Source organism: Planococcus citri, chromosome 1, assembly GCF_950023065.1.
Source record: "Planococcus citri chromosome 1, ihPlaCitr1.1, whole genome shotgun sequence".
Classification (NCBI taxonomy): Eukaryota; Metazoa; Arthropoda; class Insecta; order Hemiptera; family Pseudococcidae; genus Planococcus; species Planococcus citri.
In genome coordinates this window covers 85,667,970-85,694,995 of record NC_088677.1, presented here as the reverse complement: position 1 = coordinate 85,694,995, position 27,026 = coordinate 85,667,970, and the positions used below count along the sequence as shown (strand labels likewise).

The 27,026-nt window shown below is 38.2% G+C and overlaps 1 protein-coding gene across 1 annotated transcript; it reads left to right on the top strand.

The window, feature by feature from the left end:
• Nucleotides 1–431: 431 nt before the first annotated feature.
• On the top strand, nt 432–24,874 carry LOC135839205 (neurogenic locus notch homolog protein 1-like). Its single transcript, XM_065355124.1, has 6 exons — nt 432–724; nt 1,186–1,488; nt 1,950–2,252; nt 2,714–3,016; nt 15,753–16,055; nt 24,010–24,874. The coding sequence occupies exons 1-6, from the start codon at nt 535–537 to the stop codon at nt 24,399–24,401; spliced, it is 1,794 nt and encodes a 597-aa protein (XP_065211196.1). The 5' UTR covers nt 432–534; the 3' UTR covers nt 24,402–24,874.
• Nucleotides 24,875–27,026: the final 2,152 nt, after the last annotated feature.

Below are 27,026 nucleotides of genomic sequence, written 5' to 3'. Positions count from 1 at the left end.
ATCGATTAGGGTCGAATCCTAATAATACAATTAATTTTGTAGATTTTCTGACTTACCCCAAAGTGGGGTAAGTCAGGACAAGTTACATTTTATTCGATTGTACGAAAGCTACTGCGACAATCGCGCTGAAATTTTTACCATAGGTTAAGAACCCTTATGGGAACCTACGTACCAAATTTCAGCCATATTGGTTCATTAGAAGGGGAGTAACAGCTGGTCAAAGTTGAAATTGTGAAAAAACGTTCTGACTTCCCCCAGTGCACCTTAAGAAAACTGAAATTGTGAATCTTGAAATTTCCAATTTGTTAACAGGCTGATAAATTTTTGTTGGATGCTTAAAAAGAATTTATCATACATCATGCAATGATTGTTTTTGATTTGACAAGGAATAGCCCTTATAATTTTGTAATGTAATTTCTAGAAAAAAATCCATGTAATCCTTCGCCATGCGGGCCAAACAGTGAATGTCACAAAGAAGATAATCGCGCTGTGTGTTCTTGCCAGAACAACTACTTTGGTTTGCCTCCAAAGACGATGTGCAGACCTGAATGCAATTCAGACTCTGAGTGTCCGCAGAACAAAGCCTGCCGAGAGTTAAAATGTCAGGATGTATGTGTAGGAAAGTGCGGTAATAATGCACAATGTCAAATGATTAATCACGAGCCTATATGCAGCTGTACGCCAGGATTTACAGGAAACCCATTTGTGTACTGCATAAAAGAAGGTGAGCAGTGCACATCGTTTTTAGTAATGCTTATCTTGATTTTCAGCTCAAATATTTGATCCCATCTTATTGATGTTGAAAATTAACTCCTTGGTTTTGAAAATGTGTATTTTGTGGTTGACTCGAAGTTTTCAAGACTTTGATCAAAACGAGCTCATTTTATCAACTTTTTGAAATGTGCACGCTAGATCCAAATCCAGAAAGATGAACTTTTGAGGGCAAAGAGTTCAAACATATTTTTCAACTTTTTTCGACATGAAACTGAACATTGCGGAAAAACTAAGCATTCTAAATAAAATTCATATAAGAAAACTGAAATTGTGAATCTTGAAATTTCCAATTTGTTAACAGGCTGATAAATTTTTGTTGGATGCTTAAAAAAGAATTTATCATACATCATGCAATGATTGTTTTTGATTTGACAAGGAATAGCCCTTATAATTTTGTATTGTAATTTCTAGAAAAAAATCCATGTAATCCTTCACCATGCGGGCCAAACAGTGAATGTCACAAAGAAGATAATCGCGCTGTATGTTCTTGCCGGAACAACTACTTTGGTTCGCCTCCAAAGACGATGTGCAGACCCGAATGCAATTCAGACTCTGAGTGTCCGCAGAACAAAGCCTGCCGAGAGTTAAAATGTCAGGATGTATGTGTAGGAAAGTGCGGTAATAATGCACAATGTCAAATGATTAATCACGAGCCTATATGCAGCTGTAAGCCAGGATTTACAGGAAACCCATTTGTGTACTGCATAAAAGAAGGTGAGCAGTGCACATCGTTTTTAGTAATGCTTATCTTGATTTTCAGCTCAAATATTTGATCCCATCTTATTGATGTTGAAAATTAACTCCTTGGTTTTGAAAATGTGTATTTTGTGGTTGACTCGAAGTTTTCAAGACTTTGATCAAAACGAGCTCATTTTATCAACTTTTTGACATGTGCACGCTAGATCCAAATCCAGAATGATGAACTTTTGAGGGCAAAGAGTTCAAACATATTTTTCAACTTTTTTCGACATGAAACTAAACATTGCGGAAAAACTAAGCATTCTCAATAAAATTCATATAAGAAAACTGAAATTGTGAATCTTGAAATTTCCAATTTGTTAACAGGCTGATAAATTTTTGTTGGATGCTTAAAAAAGAATTTATCATACATCATGCAATGATTGTTTTTGATTTGACAAGGAATAGCCCTTATAATTTTGTATTGTAATTTCTAGAAAAAAATCCATGTAATCCTTCACCATGCGGGCCAAACAGTGAATGTCACAAAGAAGATAATCGCGCTGTATGTTCTTGCCGGAACAACTACTTTGGTTCGCCTCCAAAGACGATGTGCAGACCCGAATGCAATTCAGACTCTGAGTGTCCGCAGAACAAAGCCTGCCGAGAGTTAAAATGTCAGGATGTATGTGTAGGAAAGTGCGGTAATAATGCACAATGTCAAATGATTAATCACGAGCCTATATGCAGCTGTAAGCCAGGATTTACAGGAAACCCATTTGTGTACTGCATAAAAGAAGGTGAGCAGTGCACATCGTTTTTAGTAATGCTTATCTTGATTTTCAGCTCAAATATTTGATCCCATCTTATTGATGTTGAAAATTAACTCCTTGGTTTTGAAAATGTGTATTTTGTGGTTGACTCGAAGTTTTCAAGACTTTGATCAAAACAAGCTCATTTTATCAACTTTTTGACATGTGCACGCTAGATCCAAATCCAGAATGATGAACTTTTGAGGGCAAAGAGTTCAAACATATTTTTCAACTTTTTTCGACATGAAACTAAACATTGCGGAAAAACTAAGCATTCTCAATAAAATTCATATAAGAAAACTGAAATTGTGAATCTTGAAATTTCCAATTTGTTAACAGGCTGATAAATTTTTGTTGGATGCTTAAAAAAGAATTTATCATACATCATGCAATGATTGTTTTTGATTTGACAAGGAATAGCCCTTATAATTTTGTATTGTAATTTCTAGAAAAAAATCCATGTAATCCTTCGCCATGCGGGCCAAACAGTGAATGTCACAAAGAAGATAATCACGCTGTATGTTCTTGCCAGAACAACTACTTCGGTTCGCCTCCAAAGACGATGTGCAGACCCGAATGCAATTCAGACTCTGAGTGTCCGCAGAACAAAGCCTGCCGAGAGTTAAAATGTCAGGATGTATGTGTAGGAAAGTGCGGTAATAATGCACAATGTCAAATGATTAATCACGAGCCTATATGCAGTTGTAAGCCAGGATTTACAGGAAACCCATTTGTGTACTGCATAAAAGAAGGTGAGCAGTGCACATTGTTTTTAGTAATGCTTATCTTAATTTTCAGCTCAAATAGACGATTTCAATGAAACGTCACAGTGACGTCACTTGACGGACAGCTGTGCTGTGATTGGTTGGTTTCATTATCAACAAAAAAACCCTGGGTACATTTGTGTATATAAACTGGGACCATCGGCCAAAGTGGAACCTATGTATCACTAAAGTGGAACCGGATCCTACTTCATGTGCAAATTTTATGCATGAACTGGAACCTTCCTTACACAAAAATTATCTGATTGAAGTGGGATCCTACGATTCACTTTCTTGGGTTGATCATAGCCCGAGAACACTTCATTAATTGTGTAATCGCGCGATAATTAATTAACTAGAAATAAATTCATCAACATAATATCATTTGTTTCTTACTTCATCATAGATGATAGATGTTGGGTGTCTTTAAATAAATATTTTTTCAGTATTGAGTATACAGTTCAGATATGGTTCAGAATTCAGATCATCTTCTGTTTACATTTACATTCGATGCTGGGCGACAGACGTCTCAGGACAGTGAGTTCAAAACGATCCCAACATGGCTGACTCCCATATATGACGTCACTATCACTGTTTATGATAAGAACTTGTAAAATTTACATGATTCACATAAGTATTGCAGGTATTTGTGTTGGAATAATCGAATAAAATGCAATGAATGAATCTGAATGTTTAGCCGTTTTACCAGATTATTGGGTATGCTCTGCACCTGTTGAAGTTGAACTACAATATCTTCTCAGTTTTCTCATCAACTAATAACTACCACTACTCAATGTAGTTTTTTGGTGAAAGTATAAGAATTGAAAATGTCCATTGTTTGTGTTTGATAATTAGAAGTGAAGTCAACATTTCGCAACTGATGAGCATTTCGAACTTTCTGAGTTTCTGAAAGCATCTCATCTAATTAATTTAAATTCATTACGAGTACCTTCCAGTTCAGTAGTTCTACATGAAAATCTTCATAACAAATAAAAATTGAGTAACATAACATGATTGATATTTATGTATATTGTATGCATAAGTTCAAAGTTTAGTTGATGCGATTATCTATTTTGATCCCACTGTCATACTTAATCAATCAAAGCCAATCAAAGGATAAAAAGCTGCAAAAATGAATAAAGAAATATGTACTGAAGAATATGGATACTCGAGTTGGTGGTAAAATCGAAGTGACAGGGATATTACTTTGAAGATACTTTGAAGTTTGAGATGATAGCTGTGAAAAGTATACAGTGTGTAGACCTTTGAAGTCTGTTGTATCTACAGTTTCATAAATCCTTCGTGAAAATACATTAAATTCATATGCAGAATATGGAAATGTGTCTTGAAAGTTGAATCTCGATTCTCAAAAAGCAAAGTTGAAATCAGATTCAGAATGCGAATCGCGAAAATTTTACAAGTTCTTATCATAAACAGTGATAGTGACGTCATATATGGGAGTCAGCCATGTTGGGATCGTTTTGAACTCACTGTCCTGAGACGTCTGTGCAGGGCGAGCTTGATCACGGCGGCACTACAATGCCTCCTTCACCAACCACCAGTACCAAGTTTACTCAAATTCAGACATGTTTTCTCTACAGAAATTCTCAAAAGTGAACTAAATCGATGAAAATTGAAAATTTGGATAATGGATAATCAATCACAATCAGGATTTTTAATTTGCAATTTTGGTAGGAGGGCAACCACTGTCAGTATAGATAAAGAAAAAAGCTCAAAAATTTGGATATCATATGATAATTGATAACCTACCACTCAAATTCACCAAGGACTTTCATTACCCACAAAGGAAATTTTTTATCACCTGAATTTTCAATATTTGGGGTAATCATGATTATTCATCAGAAATTTTAGTAGGGATAAATTTTCATTGCTCTGATCTATGCAAAAAATTTTCTCAAATTCACATTCCATTAAACATACCAAGTTTACTCAAATTCAGACATGTTTACCCAACAGAAATTCTCAAAGTGAACTATTAAATCAACGAAAATTTGGATAATCAGAATTTTTAATTTGCAATTTTGATAGGAGGGCAACCACACCACTGCCAGTATAGATAAAGAAAAAAGCTCAAAAATTTGGATATCATATGATAACCTACCACTCAAATTCACCATGGACTTTCATTACCTTTTACAAAGGAAATTTTTTATCACCTGAAATTCCAACATTTGGGGTTATCATGATCATTCATCAGAAATTTTAGTAGGGATCATCGGATCAATTTTCAATTTTCATTGCTCTGATGTCTGATCCATGCAAAAAATGTTCTAAAATTCACATTCCATTAGTCCTACCAAGTTTACTCAAATTCAGACATGTTTACCCAACAGAAATTCTCAAAGTGAACTAAATCAACGAAAATTTGGATAATCAGAATTTTTAATTTGCAATTTTGGTAGGAGGGCAACCACTGTCAGTATAGATGAAGAAAAAAGCTCAAAAATTTGGATATCATATGATAACCTACCACTCAAATTCACCATGGACTTTCATTACCCACAAAGGAAATTTTTTATCACCTGAATTTTCAATATTTGGGGTAATCATGATTATTCATCAGAAATTTTAGTAGGGATAAATTTTCATTGCTCTGATCTATGCAAAAAAATTTCTCAAATTCACATTCCATTAATCCTATCAAGTTTACTCAAATTCAGACATGTTTTCTCTACAGAAATTCTTAAAGTGAACTAAATCAACGAAAATTTGGATATCATATGATATGATAACCTACCACTCAAATTCACCATGGACTTTCATTACCCATAAAGGAAATTTTTTATCACCTGAATTTTCAATATTTGGGGTTATCATGATTATTCATTACAAATTTTGGTAGGGATCATCGGATCAATTTTCATTGATGCTCTGATCTATGCAAAAATTTTTCTCAAATTCACATTCCATTAGTCCTACCAAGTTAACTCAAATTCAGACATGTTTACCCTACAGAAATTCTCAAAGTGAACTAAGTCTAAATCAACGAAAATTTGGGTAATCAGAATTTTTAATTTGCAATTTTGGTAGGAGGGCAACCACTGTCAGTATATAGATGAAGAAAAAAGCTCAAAAATTTGGATATCATATGATAACCTACCACTCAAATTCACCATGGACTTTCATTACCCACAAAGGAAATTTTTTATCACCTGAATTTCCAATATTTGGTGTTATCATGATCATTCATCAGAAATTTTAGTAGGGATCATCGGATCAATTTTCAATTTTCATTGCTCTGATCCATGCGAAAAATTTTCTCAAATTCACATTCCATTAGTCCTACCAAGTTAACTCAAATTCAGACATGTTTACCCTACAGAAATTCTCAAAGTGAACTAAGTCTAAATCAACGAAAATTTGGGTAATCAGAATTTTTAATTTGCAATTTTGGTAGGAGGGCAACCACTGTCAGTATATAGATGAAGAAAAAAGCTCAAAAATTTGGATATCATATGATAACCTACCACTCAAATTCACCATGGACTTTCATTACCCACAAAGGAAATTTTTTATCACCTGAATTTCCAATATTTGGTGTTATCATGATCATTCATCAGAAATTTTAGTAGGGATCATCGGATCAATTTTCAATTTTCATTGCTCTGATCCATGCGAAAAATTTTCTCAAATTCACATTCCATTAGTCCTACCAAGTTTACTCAAATTCAGACATCTTTACCCAACAGAAATTCTCAAAGTGAACTAAATCGTTGAAAATTTGGGTAATCAGGATTTTTAATTTGCAATTTTGGTAGGAGGGCAACCACTGTGAGTATAGATGAAGAAAAAAGCTCAAAAATTTGGATATCATATGATAACCTACCACTCAAATTCACCATGGACTTTCATTACCCACAAAGGAAATTTTTTATCACCTGAATTTCCAATATTTGGTGTTATCATGATCATTCATCAGAAATTTTAGTAGGGATCATCGGATCAATTTTCAATTTTCATTGCTCTGATCCATGCGAAAAATTTTCTCAAATTCACATTCCATTAGTCCTACCAAGTTTACTCAAATTGAGACATCTTTACCCAACAGAAATTCTCAAAGTGAACTAAATCGTTGAAAATTTGGGTAATCAGGATTTTTAATTTGCAATTTTGGTAGGAGGGCAAGCACTGTGAGTATAGATGAAGAAAAAAGCTCAAAAATTTGGATATCATATGATAACCTACCACTCAAATTCACCATGGACTTTCATTACCCATAAAGGAAATTTTTTATCACCTGAATTTTCAATATTTGGGGTTATCATGATTATTCATCACAAATTTTGGTAGGGATCATCGAATCAATTTTCATTGATGCTCTGATCTATGCAAAAATTTTTCTCAAATTCACATTCCATTAGTCCTACCAAGTTAACTCAAATTCAGACATGTTTACCCAACAGAAATTCTCAAAGTGAACTAAATCAACGAAAATTTGGGTAATCAGAATTTTTAATTTGCAATTTTGGTAGGAGGGCAACCACTGTCAGTATATAGATGAAGAAAAAAGCTCAAAAATTTGGATATCATATGATAACCTACCACTCAAATTCATCATGGACTTTCATACCCACAAAGGAAATTTTTTATCACCTGAATTTTCAATATTTGGGGTTATCATGACTACTTATGCTCGGTGAACTGGTGAAGTATCCAGATTTAATGACTTATATTATTATGATTATCAGAGGTTCTATCGAACTAATGCATTGATAAACTATAAACTAATAAATGGTAATGGGTTGAGTTAAAAAAAAAGGCAAATCAGAGGGCTGGATTTTTATTGGATCGCGATTGACCCAATAAAACGAAATATTTATTTAATTTAATGAATTATATCATGATGAAATAAAGAGAGTCATGTTTGTCACATTGTTTATTTTCTAACTGTATTTTCTGGCTTCACAGCACACTAAAATGCTAGCTGTTTATTACGGTGTCACTGAAGTGCCTCGTACACGACACTCCAAGCAGACACAAAAAAACGAAAAAGGAAAAAAAGAAAAAAAAAATTTGATATATATACAATTTTCCAACTAGACAACTTAAATCTAAGTTAACGAGTGATTTTATTCGCTGTCGCTGTCATCATCACTGATGCTAACTTCCTGCCTTTCCAGGGTGATGTCGTAACCGTGCCAGTTGGTTGCCACAGTTCTAGGCATCGCGTCGTCTGTTGCAATGTCGTCAGTCGGTGGGTTGAGGATATCTTCCGGGATATAGATATCCTCAATCGCACGCTGCTCGTCGTCGTTGATGGGCGCATCGTGGACATCGTCAGGTATATAGATGTCCTCAATTGCACGAGGTTCGTCGTCAGTTGGCGCATCTACCGCTATGTTTTCATCAGGTTCGATGCGTATGCTTGTTTCGATGGGATGTAGATCGCCAATGGGTCTATGGAGGACGCCGTTGGCAGTCTTCACTTGAGCGCTGCGGATTTGACCATCTGAGCTGACTGGCAGATTGATTATACGTCCAGTGAGCCAGTGGTTACGTTTTTTCACTTTATCTCGGATCAGTACAACATCTCCGATGGCTGGTGGCTGCATTACGGTGCGGCGGTTATTGGACCATGGCGCTTGTTCGCGTAGCCACTGTAGATATGTTGTCTTCCAGAGATTCCAGAATTGGTTAGCCATCTCGTTGGACTGGCTCCAATACCGATCGACATTAGCGTTTTCGTCACTCTCCCTTTCATAATATGAATGGAGAAAATGATTGGGAGTGATCACTTCAGTGTCATCCGCTCCCACGTATGTTAGCGGCCGACTGTTCAGCATTGCGGCAATTTCCGCTAATATTGTTCGGAGGGTTGATTCGCCGATTGCTCGTCCATGTAGAGTTCGTAGTATTGACGCTTTCACTAGGCCAACGATGCGTTCGTATACGCCACCCATCCAAGGTGCATGCTCCACGATGAAGTGCCACTTGAATTCATGGGTGTAAACGGCTGAGAATGATTGAGATAATGCGACGAACTGTGGCGCATTGTCTGAGACGATGAATGATGGTGTTGATCTACGAGCGATGATGCGTCGAAGCGCCAGAAAAATTGTCTCTGCTGACATAGTTTCCAACAGCTCCAGGTCGACGGCACGTATTACCAGATCGGTAACAACAAGACAAAATCGTTTTTCGTTGTTCACAAATAATGGACCAAACGTATCGATTCCAATCTTCGAGAAGGGCGTTGCTTTGTCGGTGAGTCTGAATTCGGGTAAAGAAGACTCGTCAGGTTGTCTATATGGGCGTCCGCCGAATCGTCTACAATTTACGCAGCTTTCAACGATGTTGTACACAGCTCGTCGCCCACAAGGTATCCAGAATCTGCGTCGAATCGCTGCTAACGTATATGAGGTGCCAGTGTGAAATTGGGACGTATGATAGTAAACGATTAACATACGAACAAATATCGAAACTGAAGCGGAGGGTAGAAGAATCGGCTCACGTTCTTGCGCAGTTAGCGGTGCATACATTAAACGACCTGCGCAACGTATTATACCACGAGGGTCTATGTATAAGTTCAGCTTTTTGATGAGACGATGAGGAGTTCTGCTCTCAATGGCTGCAAACACGTCTGCATAGTGGTTCCTTTGTTCAAACCTGATCCATATTATTTGAGCGGTTCTCAATGACGGGCTACTCTCAAAATGTTCGTTATGACGAACAGCTTGGAATGCGTAGACAAAGCGCATTGCTAACATGGTTATCCTAAGTAACGCTAAGTATCCATTGCGTTTCTGGGCATACTCTGCGATATTTATGTCGAATGGATAGGTCCATGCTGGCGGTGGATCTGGTTGAATTGGCTGAGCGTGAATGAAGAATGTTTCGTAGTTTGGCGTTGATTCAATTGGAGCAGTTGATGGTGGATTCGATGTCCATTCTAATGGTCCAGAGAACCAGTTTGAATCAAGGAGTTGTTGAGTCGTTGTTCCGCGTGATGGGAAGTCGGCAGGGTTTATCGTACCAGCGATGAAGCGTTTTTCAACTGATGGCTCGTTTCTGATGTCATCAACACGTCGTTGCACAAAAACTGGTAGTAATCGTGATGTATTTTCGACCCACGCTAGTACACACGTTGAGTCTGTCCAGATGACACGGCGCGCAATAGATATTGGCAGCTGTTTTGTAACAAAACTGATCGCTTGAGTCGCCATGTACATTGCAATGAGCTCGAGTTTTGGAATTTCAAGTTCTTTTGCTAATCTGGCACGCGAAAAAAGTAGATGCATATCGGATTGTGTTGGCGTTATTCGTTTCAAGTATACCACGCATGCGCATGCTTTGGCGCTGGCATCGGCGAAGGCGTGTAGTTCGAAGGTGGCTGCTGGCTCATTGATGTCACACTGGAACCTCGGCATCACATGATTGGATGCAGCACGCAATTCGTCGAATAAATTTATCCAACGGTCACGGTGATCGTTGCTAACAACGTCGTCCCAGGCGTATGATGCATGTATTTCCCGTAGAAACACACGTGCAGCTACAACAACAGGAAGCCACATTCCACATGGATCGTAGAACAGTGCCAGTCTGCTGAGGACATTTCGTAGTGTGGTTTCCTCATATACAGGTGCGATCAGTGGCTTTATTCTGATCGTATCGTCGTACTGATTCCAACTTGTACCCAGTACACTGATTGAAGCTGATCTGTCTGGTTGCTCGAATTTCAGTCGTGTGGATCCGTCGTTTGTAGCCCATTTTCGAACATTCATGGAACATTTGGCGAATAGTTCGCAGACAGCTTTGTAAAAACGGAAAAGTGTTTCTAGGTCGTAGAAACCAGACAAAATTCCATCGACATAGATATCACGTTCTAGGATGGCGGCGAATTCGATGAGAAATTTGCGTATATGATATTTTGTCGTTGCTTGTAGAACGAAAGGTGATGCGATGACCCCAAAAACATAACGGAGAAATCGAAAATAACGGAGATTGCGTCCTGAGACTGGCTTTGTAAGATCACGTATGAATGCAAATGACAGGAACGGCTGGTCATCTGGATGAGACAGGATTTGGTGAAATGCTTTCTCCACATCACTGACGATAACGTATCGATGTAGTCGAAATCGCATCTGTATCCCGCATCCTTGGCCGATGAGGTTTACACCTTTGTGTATGGTATCGTTTAAGCTGAGGCCCGATCGTGTTTTCGCTGAACCATCAAACACAATACGCAGCGGTGTACTTTTTTCAGGTGAGATGACTGCATGATGAGGTAGAAAATACGAATTCTCTGTATCGATATTTGCGGCGTTGACTTCCTCAATGATGCCAGTCTGCAGCTGAGTTTCAATGATTGCAGCGTATTCGTCGAAGGAAGTTTGAGTAAAACGTCGTGTAACTGCTTTCAAACGTGCAACAGCGACACCAAAGTTCCCCGCAATGCGTGGTGGAAATTCCTTCCAAGGAAGCCGAATGCGATATCGTTGATCGTGCATTTCGATGTTGGCGTAGAACTGTTCTAATGCTGCTTCCTCAGCCTGGGTTTGAGAAAGCGGCTTCTCATTTATTCCAATCGCGTCAAGTGCGCACATGCTTTCAATGGCACGTTGAGGCGAAAATTGGTAGAATATGTTTTTTGTATGTGATGCTTCGCGTTGGCGGCCGACTAAGATGGCTCCGAACTGCGATGAGATGATGTATAGACCTTCGGTAACGGGTGTACGATCTTCAACTTTAATAAAGTCGTAGTAGTAGTCGCTTCCTAATAGGAGTTCGATGCGATTTGAAGCACCTTGATTCGCGAAAGAGACATACCTATGCTCGGGGTACGTTTGGAGAAACTCCTGCAAATCAAATAATCTCACATCTTGCGGGAGCTGGGGGGCGGTATCCGCAACTACTGAGATGCGAAATGTTGAACCATTCGTAACTGTGAACGCTGTGGTTGCTGATTGAAACGATACTGGTTGAGTTTGATGAAATACGTTCACTGGTACATTCTTAAATGGCGTAAGTTGTAAACCAGTGCGACGCGCGGTTTCTTCTTCGATGTATGATTCGTTGGAACTGCTATCAAATAACGCTCTAACGTAGAATTGTCGTTGGGTATGCGGATTTTCAAGTGTTACAATAGCTGTACAATGAGCTCCGCTATGCTTTTGAACGAAAGCTGTTGTTCTGCCACCAGTTCCTGAACCATTCTGCTGCTGATGTGGTGGAGGTTCGGGTGTAGTTGTACCAAACTTCACTGGACAAAGTGACGTGTGATGAGAATTCATTGCTTTACAGTAGTAACAGCGAGTCACCCGTTGACATTGAGCTTTGGCATGTTCGCGACTAAAGCACAAGGTACAACGATCCTTCAATTTCTCAGAACGGACTGCTAACGTTGCAAATTTTGTACACTCTGCAGAATAGTGCACCTCGTCACAGAAGACACACGTTGGAGGTCGACGAGTTGTGTTGTCTGGTTTTGGTGTACCGTTTGATGTTGGTTTTGGTGAGGTTTTCGACTCGTTCTGTTTTGTTGGTTGCTGTTTTGGCGATGCTTTCGATGTTGTTAGCGCTGACGTTGTTGCAATTGGACGTCTTGTAAGTTGAGCTTGAGCTGCGGCGTTTTTCTCGTTTGTATCGCGAAAGCGTATCTGTTTAGAGACGGCTTTCTGAAAGGTTTTTACTGGCAGGAAATCTCCATTGCACGCTTGAGATATCAGCCATGTTGGGTATCGATGATAAACTTTGTCGCGCAGTGCAGCAAGCTTGTCGACGTCTTGATTGTGAGCTTCTAGGGCCCCGAGAATGCTTTCGACTTCATAGAACGTTGCTTGAAGTGCATCAGTTTTGTTTGATGAACATGGAATGCTTTCGAGTTTAACGTACAGTGCGCTAATCACGGCTTCTTCATTATTGAAGTTTTCATCTAGCTTGTCTAATGCGAATTGGTAGTTTTTGTCTTCGGGTGCCAGTCGTTCGATTAATTGTAAGGCGTCACCAGTACAATGTTTCTTCAAAAATTGCAATCTCTCGCGATCTTCGAGAGGCAATTTATCGTACTTCAGGTGGAACGATGCGCGGAAACTCGAATACTTTGTGATGTCGCCATCGAACGGTTGGATATGCATTTCAGGGATTCGACGCGAAAACCCATTGTCGGTTTGAGTTTTATCTGGTTTATCATCGTTTCTGGGGTCACGATGTTCCTCTAGTAATGATTCGGCGCGGATCATCGTACGTTTTGCCGAAAGCAGTAAGGTACATGCTGGTTTAAAATCCACCTTTGATGTTTTCTTTGTAGGCCGTAAACTCTCAATATACTGCGTTTCCATACGCAGAATCGCAAGATCACTTCGAATTTTCGGCAGATTAGGTTGAGGTTCTTCGATTAAAGTTGAAACTGATGCGATAGTCAAAGTACAGCTTTTCATGTACTCCTCGAGTTCATGTTCGTCGATTTCGTCACCCATAGCGTTGGTTGTAACGGAACTATCGTTTGATGATCGCGGAATATTCACGTATTGAAAGCTGGGTATGTCGTTTTGACGTCTTGACATACGGCAGATCACATTCACTGATAACGCAAGTTTTGGTACTTACACGATGTCAAAATGATGAACTGATAAGCAATAATGGTGATAACGATGTCAAACGATTCACTGATAAGTGATAATGCCGATAACAATGTTGAATGATAAGGTGATAGGTGATAACACTGATAACGACGTCACACGATGCACTGATAGGTGATAACGCTGATAACAATGTTGCACGATGCAGTGATGAGCGATAACACTGATAACGTTGTTGCACGATGCAGTGATAAGGGATAGCACTGATAACGATGTTGCACGATGCACTGATGAGTGAAAATACTGATAACGATGTTGGATGATGCAGTGATAAAAGATAACACTGATAACGATGTTGAACGAAGCACTGATGAGTGATAACGTTGGTAAAGATGTTGGATGATGCAGTGATAAAGATAACACTGATAACAATATTGAATGATGCAGTGATAAGAGTAACACTGATAACAATATTGAATGATGCAAGAATTGAGAATTTATACCAGAGATGAATGATGAATGATGAAATACTTGTTTAATAAACAAAAACAAAGTATTTGTGATGATAAATGTTGAACTGATAAAAATCCAATAATCAGTTTTGTTTATTGGATTCGGATGTGGTGCTTGGATGCGGATGTGGCGCTTTGCTGATAAGATCCGATGATCTAGATTGTTATCAGGTTGCGGATGTGGTGCTGGATGAGGATGTAGTGCCAATCCGATGATCAGGATTGTCTACTTGATGAGGATGAGGTGCAACAGGTCCGATGACAGGATGTTGTACCTTTGATAATGAGTGATGAAGTACACAATTCAATGTCGGAACTGTGTACTGACACTTTTTATTCGTACATACGCGAAAACACACGCGAATAAACGATAAAACAAACGAAAATTGTATCTATTACTGAAGGCATGTTTATATTGTTTATACAATGACGCGACGCGGCTTCCGACGAACTATTACGCGATGTCGGCACACTAATTCGCGGAAACGCACTCGCGGACACTTATTGTAGAACTTTACACTCTGCTACCATTTATTGGATCGCGATTGACCCAATAAAACGAAATATTTATTTAATTTAATGAATTATATCATGATGAAATAAAGAGAGTCATGTTTGTCACATTGTTTATTTTCTAACTGTATTTTCTGGCTTCACAGCACACTAAAATGCTAGCTGTTTATTACGGTGTCACTGAAGTGCCTCGTACACGACAGGATTGATTAGGCTTGTGTTAGTTGTGTTGCACCTTCAGTTGAAGATTCAATTTATGCAAGCTCAGTTCTGTTCATCAATGTGAACATTTTCTTTTTGGTAATGAAAAGGTTCCACTTCATATGAAAATTTACATAGATAAAAATGTTATAGGGTTTCAGTTTAATCACAAACTGGGGTTCCACTTCACATACAAAAGTTTCTTTCCTCACAATGTTTTCATTACAGGATCCCTCTTCATGTTGAAAAAAAAGAAAAACAAACAAATTTGGCCCTCGATTAGCATTACGTTAAATGGGGAATTTGAAATCTATAAAGAAATGAGGAAAACGCTTGTTAAATTCGGATTCTGCGTTGAAAAAGACTCTAATATCATACAACCTTTCTCATAATTTCTTTATAGATTTTAAATTCTCCATTTAACGTAATGTTAATCGAGGGCCAAAAACGTTGTCAAAAGCGCTTTCGAACATTTGTCGCTACACCATTAGCCAATCACGTTGCAGCTGTCCGGCAAGTGACGTCATTGTGACGTTTCATTGAAATCGTCTATATTTGATCCTATCTTTTTGATGTTCAAAATTAACTCTTTGGTTTTGAAAATATGTATTTTGTGGTTGACTCGAAGTTTTGAAGACTTTGATCAAAACGAGCTAATTTTATCAACTTTTTGACACGCTAGATCCAAATCAAGAAAGATGAACTTTTGAGGGAAAAGAGTTCAAACATATTTTTCAACTTTTTTTTACATGAAACTAAACATTGCGGAAAAACTAAGCATTCTAAATAAAATTCATATAAGAAAACTGAAATTATGAATCTTGAAATTTCCAATTTGTTAACAGGCTGATTGTTGGATGCTTAAAAAAGAATTTATCTTTCATCATGCAATGATTTTCATCATGCAATGATTGTTTGATTTGAGGAGGAATAGCACTTATAATTTTGTATTGCCATTTCTAGAAAAAAATCCATGCAATCCTTCGCCATGCGGACCAAACAGCGAATGTCACAAAGAAGATAATCGCGCTGTATGTTCTTGCCAGAACAACTACTTTGGGTCGCCTCCGATGACGATGTGTACACGCGAATGCAATTCAGACTCTGAGTGCCCGCAGAACAAAGCCTGCCGAGAGTTAAAATGTCAGGATGTATGCATAGGAAAGTGCGGTAATAATGCACAATGTCAAATGATTAATCACGAGCCTATATGCAGTTGTAAGCCAGGATTTACAGGAAACCCATTCGTGTACTGCATAAAAGAAGGTGAGCAGTGCACATCGTTTTTAGTAGTGCTCATCTTGCATGATTTACAGTTAAAATATTTGATCCTATCTTTTTGATGTTCAAAATTAACTCCTTGGTTTTGAAAATATGTATTTTGTGGTTGACTCAAAGTTTTCAAGACATTGATCAAAACGAGCTCTAGATCCAAATCCAGAAAGATGAACTTTTGAGGGGAAAGAGTTCAAACATATTTTTCTACTTTTTTCAACATGAAACTAAACATTGCGGAAAAACCAAGCATTCTAAATAAAATTCATATAAGAAAACCGATATTGTGAATCTTGAAATTTCTAAGTATGGGCATGGAACACTGTATCGTTTCAAAGTCGCATAAGAGTGCAACCGGAAAGATATACAATTTTTGCGATATCCAGTCGAAAGTAGACCTTTCCCCGATCCCGAAACCACCATTACATTTTTTAGATCGACTTGCAAAACCGGTTCAGGGGTACTCAAAGTTGTGAAAATTGCCAATTTTTTTCCTACCTATTTTGGATTATCAGTCTTCACAGAAGATAGGTAGGGAAACGATTCTGGGCTTAAAACACTCGTAAGGGACCACTCTTCAAATAGCCACTTATAAAAAACCTCGCTTAGTGATTCTCACCCCTTCAGTGGTTCCCAAAGTGGAAATTTCGAAATTTCTTTTTTCAAGTCGCGCAATTAATCGAGTATTACTCGGAGGGTAATTTTGCAGCTGAAAAATAATCTGAGTAAAAAAGTTTGAACATTTCATGATGATTTCAAATATGTGTCAGTGTTTGATCTAGCGTTGATAGGGGTTGCCATAAGAGGGGTTGAAGAGGAAAAAACATGGTTTTATGCAATCACAAAAAAATTCTAATTTCGTTTTATACCAGCTTAGATCGTTTATTATTCCTATTATTTTTTAATTTCTTACCCCTGTAAGTGATTTCACCAATTTCATCCCCTAAATTCCGTGAAACATTAAATTTTTCAAATTTAAAAAAAAACTGAAAAGTGAAAATTCATCGGGGAAAAAACGGTTCTATCAAGTTTGATAAAGTTTGATACAAATTGTATCAAATTCGATCCATACAAGTGATATAATTTTATCAAACTGTATACCTACTGTTTGATAAAATTATGTCAAACTGTATCAATTTGATGAAAGTAATTCCATACAATTGTATCAATTTCACCGCAATTTTACAGAATTGTGTCAAACTGTATCCATTTTGACGGAAGACAATTTTGTAAAATTGGATCAAAAGATACAATCAGATCAATTTGATACAATCTGTTTCTGAAAAAGTTCCAAGTCCAGGATCAATTTGATACAATCTGTTCCTAAAAAAATTCCAAGTCCAGGATCAATTTGATACAATCTGTTCCTAAAATAATTCCAAGTCCAGAATGGTGAGAAGGGCATATGTGTGCTTTTAATACCGATCCATTCAACAAGCAGGTTGGCTCAGAAGGATAGGCAGGTGGCAAGTAACTATGAAGTAGAACTACATGAACTCAAACCCTTCCTGGGGCAAATATTGCAATTTTTTTCAACTTCTTTGGAAATTCTTTTTGCAACACAAATTGTTAAAAAAATTATGCAAGGCAACTGTTTCGACATTTTTATGAGTTTATGAGAGTTCATTAGTAACAAATTTTGATAAATTGTATATAAAATTGATCAAATATAATTTCTATCAATTTTGATCAGGTCAAAATTTAAATCAAAGATCATCATCATTTAATCGTATCACCCCGCGCGGGGGTATCGTGACCATTCCAAAACTACGTAATCCTGCGGGTAATCGTGCGCCACTGCTCCCTATCCTGCGCGCTTCTCACGCATTCGGCAAAACTGCAGCCCGTCGCTTTCCGGATCGAGTCAGTCCATCGGGTCGACGATCGTCCTCTGGCTCTGGCTCCTTCGACTCTGCCTTGCACAAAAATAGCCTCCATGGCATCCGCTCTCGTCAGCCGTCCGAAGTACTTAAGTATCCGGACAAGTACCACAGCTGATAGGCGCTTGGTGACACCAATTTCTCGGAGTATTGAGGCGTTCGTTCTTTTAGCCGTCCTAGGAACTCTGAGAAGTCGCCTCCAGCACCACATTTCCATGGCGTCGATCCGTCTCCGATCACCTTCGCGAATAGTCCAAGTCTCTGAGGCGTACAGGAAAACAGAGAAGACCAGCGCATTGACGAGTCGAATTTTGAGCGCCTTGCTTATCGCCGAATCGCTCCATATTCGCTTCAGACGAGTCATCGCAGTTTTGGTGAGTTGGCAACGGTGACGGATCTCAGCTTCGCATCCACCGGTGTTCTCGATGACAGAGCCAAGGTAGGAGAATTTCTTGATGACTTCGATTCCTCCAACGCCCTGGATCTCTGGCAAGTTGTTGGATGGCCGGTCAATTACCATCATCTTTGTTTTCGTCGTGTTGATGAGTAGGCCATATTTTGCGCTGACTTCCTCCAGGCACTTGAGCAGCACTGACATGTACTCGATACTTGAGGCTACCAGAGTGGTATCGTCCGCATACTGGAGGTTGGTGATCCGTCGGCCACCTATCAGGACACCTCCCGGTCATTCATCAGCTCCATCCAAGTCATCTCTGATCTTCTGCAGTGTCTCCCAGATGATATATTCTCCATAGATGTTGAACAGAAGCGGAGACAGTATACAGCCTTGGCGAACTCCTTTCTCAAGGTGAAACTTCCCGGATGTTGTCCTGTTGGCACGGACATTGGCTGATCCCTTCTCGTACAGTTGTTTGATCAGCCACACAAGATGTTTCGGAGCACCCATCTCGAGCAGAATCCGCCATAATTTCTGCCACTGGACACAATCGAATGCTTTTTTATAGTCGACGAAGCAGAGCATCACAGGAACGTTGTATTCCCGAGCTTTTTCTATGAGCATTCTGATGTTGAGGATTTGCTCTCTGGTGCCTCTTCCTTTGGTGAATCCGGCCTGTTCTGGTGGGATTTCGGGCTGCATGAGTGGATACAGTCGATCATAGATGATTTTCAGGAGCACTTTACTGGTGTGTGAGATGAGCGATATGGTGCGATAGTTCTCACAGTTCTCTGGTGAGCCTTTCTTGTACAACGTAATGTAATACCTAGAAATAAATATTTTTGATCAAATTTCATAAAACTGTTTTCCCGAGATGATGAATTTTTAATTTTTAGCTTTTTTTTAAATTTGAAAAATTTAATGTTTCACGGAATTTAGGAGATGAAATTGGTGAAATCACTTACAGGGGTAAGAAATTAAAAAATAATAGGAATAATAAACGATCTAAGCTGGTATAAAACGAAATTAGAATTTTTTTGTGATTGCATAAAACCATGTTTTTTCCTCTTCAACCCCTCTTATGGCAACCCCTATCAACGCTAGATCAAACACTGACACATATTTGAAATCATCATGAAATGTTCAAACTTTTTTACTCAGATTATTTTTCAGCTGCAAAATTACCCTCCGAGTAATACTCGATTAATTGCGCGACTTGAAAAAAGAAATTTCGAAATTTCCACTTTGGGAACCACTGAAGGGGTGAGAATCACTAAGCGAGGTTTTTTATAAGTGGCTATTTGAAGAGTGGTCCCTTACGAGTGTTTTAAGCCCAGAATCGTTTCCCTACCTATCTTCTGTGAAGACTGATAATCCAAAATAGGTAGGAAAAAAATTGGCAATTTTCACAACTTTGAGTACCCCTGAACCAGTTTTGCAAGTCGACCTAAAATATGTAATGGTGGTTTAATGAAATATGATGCGCACATTCGAAATAAAAGATGTATTTACACGAATACATAAATATAAAAATATGTACATTAATTCGAACAAAAAAAATCGCCATAATGCGAACGGAAAACGCAAAACGGTAGTAATACTCGAATAGAATCGCGGACATTCGAATAGAAAAATCTAAAAGTCATCGGAGATGTTTGTTGACTTCTCGGAAATGTAAACGATACAATGTATCTCTATAATACAACAAATTACGAGTAATTACGAAGTAAATAAACAATTACAAATAATGACGCAAATTTTACATTATTTTCAACACTTTTCCTAATTCGAGAATTATTGAGTAATAATCTAAGTTCTAAAACTACTCAAAAATCTAACATGATGAACGATAATCATGTTTTCTCGAATTAGGCCGATGTTAAAGATGCTTCGATAGCAGCGATGAACTCGGATAAGTAACTCTATCAGCTACCTGGATCCACAAATTGCCACGTCAGCATAATCGAATAGGTACGCCAGATGTCAAGTGAATCGAACTCAAACATCCGGCGAGCTGGAACACTGGAGCTGTCTGCGAATACGTAATGTAGACAGCTGACGTTTTCAGTGGTAGGATTTTACAGAGAGATATAGACGTGTCTCTGGCAACGTAACAGCAGCTTGTTTGCTGCTAATCGATCGAATGGAAATATCAGACTTATCGATGTCTGATCGCTTTCCCGGAGATCTCGAACGTAAATCCGGCGCATCGTTAGCGGCTATGGAACGGATCGCGGTGTCCATAGGGTCTTTCGAATTGGAACTAGGTTGGCTTCGAACAGCTTCCGCGTACGATTTTGTTGAAGCTTCTATTTCAGCCGTGAAAATCTCAATCTCAACGCAATTAGCGTGATCGTTGACATCTTGAGATTTCAAACTATTGTTGTCGCGTAATTTTCTCCATCTAGACAGAAGCTTGGTTTCTTCTAGATCGTCTTTGATAATATCATTAGCGTCATCGAATTCGTCATTCTCAAGCAAAGAACTATTCGATGATTTCAGCGAACTTTTCGGAGTCGAATTGGTCGATTTAGTTGAAGATTTCGGCGTAACAGGTGATGACTTCAATGTAGAAGATGTGCTTTTCATTTTCTTCACATCCCCGCTTTTGGTATTGGTATTGGTATCATTATCAATCGGATCTAACAAATCTTGATTGATTGGAATGGTAACTCGTTGGTCGCAATCTCGAAGTTTCTCGTAGAAAGTGACATCTTTCGAAATAACAATGTCATGTTTCTCTGGTATGTAAACTCGATATTGCTCGTCACCATCGTATATCCGACGAGGTAACCTTCCAGAACCTTTTTATCCAGATTTCGACATGACTGGATCGTAACGTTAACGTAACATTTTGAACTAACAATTCGAAGATGTTTTATTTGCGGTGGTATACCAAACCACATCTCATAAGGAGTCAAGCCGTCAATTAATGATTTGCCTACTCAATTCAGCAAATACGAAGCGGTGGTAACAAGTTCAGCCCAGATTTCAATCGGGTACGTAATCTCGGGATTCAAATATTTCAATGTTCACTCCAACTCTACGATTGCACTGCTACCGCATTCAACAGCTGCATGTGGCATAAAACATTGACAAACATCGAACTCTCGTAATACTGAATGTACCGTGTTGTTATCGAACTCGCCTTGGCTGCCAGACTGAAATTCTAACACACAATGACCAAGGGCATGAGCTTTGAATAGTACCTCTCAAACGCAATGAGATACTACTGCGGCGGTTTTGTCCTTCTCGACGAACTTATGATGATAATTCGAATAATCATCTTTGATAACGATGAGGTATTTGCGACCACCGAAGGAGCAATCAAATGGCCTGCAAACACCACCAGAAAGCAGCTCACCAACTGCTCTGGTCGATGAACGTTTTTTGAACGTTTCGCGATGAACTTTATCGAACTGACAGGGATTGCTCGAATTGGTTTTAGTTTCCTTCGATCATTTCTTTAGGCCCAATTCTGCAAGTTTAGCTCGAACGTGATTTTTATCAACATGGCCCCATCGTTCGTGATAAAGTTGCATGATTTCGCTGCTCTCAACAGCATTCACCTGCGGTTCCAGCAAAATGGTCTCGAACGACGCTTTGAAAAGAGAACCATTTTTCAATCTCGTACTGGTGAACATGACGCGATTATCTGCCTTAAATTTGCAGAATGTTGGATTCGAATAAAATCTGCTCTCTGGCTTTTTATCGTGAGCCGCGACGACTGAGAAATCAGTCAAATCGAACTTGACAAGTTGACCATTTACAAAGCTAGCAACTTCGATCGATCCGTGACCAACTGCTGTGATGCAACTGCCAGCTGCTTTGACGTAATTTGGTTTCGAAAATGTTTCGTACGTGTGAAACCATTCTCGATTCGGCGTAATGTGCTTTGTTGCACTGTTATCAATTCACCAGGATTGATCCGATGACGAGGTAACCAGATTCAGTTGCTCACAATCGGCGAGTAGAGCGCGTTTAGGTTCTAAATCGGTATCGTTGAGTTTTGGCGAACAACCAGAAACGTTGACTTGAGGCGAACAACCTGAAGTATCGTTAGCTTGAGCAGGAAAGGGTGGTTTACCGTCGTTGATCCACTGCGTGCACTTTTTGAGCCAGTGCCCTTTCCCAGAACAATATTTACACACTTGGGTGTTTCTCTGATGATTTCGAACGAATTGATCACCAGACATTTTTGCAATGACATTCGAACCACTCTTCTGACCAGATTTAGCGAACATAGCTTCTGATGATGATGACAACAATGAACTATGCACCGGTGCAACGTTACACTCGTGCATGATAAGCGAATCGGACAAATTGCTTAGTGACTTATCAGCTTGAGCATTGAGAAGAAGGTAGCTTGATTTAAAAGCTTTCAAACGACTCGGAAGAATGTGTAATACTTTCGAAACGAACAAGATTTCTAACAGCTTATCAACTGTCTTGATTTTACGATTTTCCAGTCCAGCTCGAAATTCTTGGTGTTGATTTTTAATTCGAGCAACAACAGAGGGCGCATCTTCGTAATCATTCCACTCGGTACTAAAGAAATTCAGGCATTCGCGGAATATTTGGTCTTCTGCCTTGTCATCGAATCTCTTCGTAAGCACTTGCCATGCTTCGCGTGCAGAGAGCCTACCAGCGATTCGACTGTGTAGCTCTTTGGAAACGGTGTGTGAAATGGTTATTTTCGCTTGGTGAGAAGATTTTTGCCATGTTGCAATCAACTTACGTCTTTCGGCAGTGTCGGCGGCGGTATCTGTCGATTTTGGTTATTCGGGGCAGGTTGATTTACCTTCAACGATGTCCACAGCATTAAACAAGGCGAGTATGTCAAGCACTTTATCTTTCCATGACGGCCAATCACTGGAACAGGACAGAGGCTTTATATCCTTGATATAATCCATGATACAATTAGGCGAATATGGATATCAACAGCTCACAACTGCGATCCACAATCTGTACGTTGAAAGATAACGCGTGATTAGATATCAACAGCTAACGACTGCGATCTAATTTTCGAATAATACAACCGCACATGAACCTTCGAATACAAATTCAGATAAAGTTATGAACGAAATACATCAGGATTAGCGTTTTATCTCGAAAGGCAGGGTTTAACGCGTCTGTAGCCCATAACTTAATGAAATATGATGCGCACATTCGAAATAAAAGATGTATTTACACGAATACATAAATATAAAAATATGTACATTAATTCGAACAAAAAAAATCGCCATAATGCGAACGGAAAACGCAAAATGGTAGTAATACTCGAATAGAATCGCGGACATTCGAATAGAAAAATCTAAAAGTCATCGGAGATGTTTGTTGACTTCTCGGAAATGTAAACGATACAATGTATCTCTATAATACAACGAATTACGAGTAATTACGAAGTAAATAAACAATTACAAATAATGACGCAAATTTTACATTATTTTCAACAGTTTAGGGATCGGGGAAAGGTCTACTTTCGACTGTATATCACAAAAATTTTATATCTTTCCGGTTGCGCTCTTTTTTGTATTTTCGTTTCGATGCCCCTATACTAGATAAATTTTTGTTGGATGCTTTAAAAAGAATTTATCATACATACATCATGCAATGATTGTTTAATTTGAGGAGGAATAGCCCTTATAATTTTGTTTTGCCGTTCTAGAAAAAAATCCATGTAATCCTTCGCCATGCGGACCAAACAGTGAATGTCACAAAGAAGATAATCGCGCTGTATGTTCTTGTCAGAAAAAATACTTTGGTTCGCCTCCAACAACAGTGTGCAGACCCGAATGCAATTCAGACTCTGAGTGCCCGCAGAACAAAGCCTGCCTAGACTTAAAATGTCTGGATGTATGTGTAGGAAAGTGCGGTAATAATGCACAATGTCAAATGATTAATCATGAGCCTATATGCAGTTGTCAGCAAGGATTTACAGGAAACCCATTCGTGTACTGCATAAAAGAAGAAGGTGAGCAGTGCACACCGTTTTTAGTAATGCTTATCTTGATTTTCAGCTCAAATATTTCATCCTATCTTTTTGATATTCAAAATTAACTCCTTGGTTGTGAAAATATGTATGACTTGAAGATTTCAAGACTGATTGAAACGAGCTCATTTTATTAATTTTTGGTGCGCTATATGTACATGTACCAACATGCAGGTACATACTTCAACGTTCAATTTCAAAAAGATGAATTTTGAAGGGAATGAATTTTAAGTTTTGCATATTTTTCCATTTTTCTCACCATGAAACTCAAAACTATGGAAAAACGAAGCATTCTAAACAATTGGTTTAGAAGAAAACTGAAAATTGTGTAAAATTCTCATGGATTTGTAGTTTGAAAATATGTACTTTCATAAATACTGTATAAAATTAATGGTAATATTCAGTAAACTGGGTAACATTGAAAGATTTTTCAGTATTTTTTATGTTTAGAGGTATGAATGGCGGAGGTAGGGGAAATGTGTGTGATGCTTTTAATAAAGCTATGTCACCACTACGTTTTGGCGGTTACAGAAGTTTTCTACCTTTTTCCTGTCAAGTGCAAGAGAGCCAAAAGAAGTGCCCTTCAAAGTTACCCCGCGTTTGTGGTAACTTTGAAGGTCCCTTGAAATGCGCTTTGCTCAAGGTCAAAAATTATCAAAAACATGAATATTCACTTCTTGGTCACTTTATACGCATCAAGCACTTACGAAATTATCAATATTCACAATTGAATTAATGAAAGAGTGCACCAAAATGATAATTTGAAATTTTTCGAGTTTTCATGCGTTTTTCATGCATTTTGGCCAATTTGACCAAATTTTATGATTTTTCATTGATTTTAGAGCTGTTTTTCTAGTTTTCACATCGTTTTAAACAAGTTTTCAAGCATTTTTGTGCATTGTTGGCCAATTTTACTGAAATTTCATAATTTTTTTATAGCCTTCAAAGTTACCCCAGTTTGAATATTATTTTTTTACTCCTCAGGGAAGAACTTTGGCACATGAACAAATGCGCTAATTTATAGTCGGGAGGTGTACCAACCCATCTATAATGTCACTTGACTCGTTACTGGTACCTAAATTTGTGACAAAATTACTGCAGAAGACAATGCTATGTTACCCTCTCGCACGTGCCGTCAATAATTAATAGTTTAGATCTTACTGGAATAACATAAACACCTAAGAGAAAGTATTTAGCTGACTATAGAATGCCTATGTAAAGAGACAGATCTAATATGAGATTGGGGCTTTAATCCGATAATGTAAAGGGATAGATAGTAATTAATAGTTATAGATAATAGAGATTATAATAAACACCTAATAGAGAAAAGTCAGCAAAAAGTGTGCCTAATGTAAAGAGATTATCTATATGTAAGATTGGGGCTTTAATCCAATCTTTCCTCCCATCAGGCGCTTGATTCTCCTTGTGAGAAGAGAGTAGCGGATGAGATGTGAATTTTCTGAGATATGTTTAGGTTTGTTAGATATGATTAATTCGCGAAACATTTTCATAACCCGGACAAGTGCAGATGTATTCGATGAGAAAATGTCGCAACTCAGTGAGCTATAGGTAGCTAAAGGAGTCACAGAGCGATACTTGTTACCAATTGTTCCAAAAATGGCCAACTGGTCTCAAGTACGCTCACACAGTTCCTAATTTTCCTGTAAATTGATTTACGTACTCTAAATATTCCTCTCTCTCTAATCACAAGAATGGTCATGGAAAGAGGTACGGGCGGAAATTTGGTAATTTGCACTGGGTTTTTGATAGGATTTGATGTGGATAACACTGTAGTAGACTTCTTTAGGAAAATGACTATTGAGCACATTAGACGATGTTTTTTCTCACTCGGCGCAACACGAGAGCAATAAAACATGTCGCTATTATGTATCTTTTTTGTTCTTTCTATGAATGAATAGGCGTTTCGTTAGAATTTTGTTAAGCTCGTTATATTTTTATTAAGGAAGTGGGTACTACGCATACGATGAAGTGTGTATTTGTTTTTAACCGACTGTGACAAAATCTCAAGTATTTGAAAATTCAAAATTCCAGACACCAAGCTTCTCATGTTAATTAACATTGATAAAAACACCACTTTTTTTTGCTTGCTTTTTCACTGGTGTTGGAACCACTAGTTGAAAATGATAAAATGGGAAAAATAATTGCCAAAGTGTACTCTATCCATTCCCAGTGTCAGAATTGTTCCATACTTCATAGTTCCATCACCATGGAGCATAATGTGATGAAAAACTGCACCTTTCAATGTTACCCCAGTTTACAGTTGTCACATTTTTGTGCTTTTAACGTCAAAATTTGACTTTATGAGGAAACCATATCGCACCTCTGGAGTAATAAGGTCACATCTCAAAAAAAAATTGATTTTGATGTTTTTGCATTTTTGGGGTTTGTATGACCCCCCTCAACCAAAAATTACACTTTGAGTTGGGTACATCATCTAGATCTTGTAAAAAACGCAAATGGCCTAACTCAAAATCTCAACAACATTGCAAGTTGTTTGGAGTTATAAGGTTACATCTCAAAAAACTCCACCTTTTTTGAGCAAATTTCGTACATACAAAGTATTAACAAATAGTTTTGATTGTTTTGAATGTTTCTCAGTTGGAAATAGTCACAAGGAGTGAATTTTTTATTGGTTTGTACCAAATGTAAAAATTTTTTTAAATTGATCACTT

What these genes read in the sequence shown, in the direction of transcription:
- LOC135839205 (XM_065355124.1), top strand. Translation starts at nt 535, where the DNA reads ATGTGCAGACCTGAATGCAATTCAGACTCTGAGTGTCCGCAGAACAAA. An exon ending in TGTGTACTGCATAAAAGAAG is followed by an intron (nt 3,017 to 15,752) that starts GTGAGCAGTGCA and finishes TGCCATTTCTAG; the next exon opens with AAAAAAATCCATGCAATCCT. An exon ending in CGTGTACTGCATAAAAGAAG is followed by an intron (nt 16,056 to 24,009) that starts GTGAGCAGTGCA and finishes TTGCCGTTCTAG; the next exon opens with AAAAAAATCCATGTAATCCT.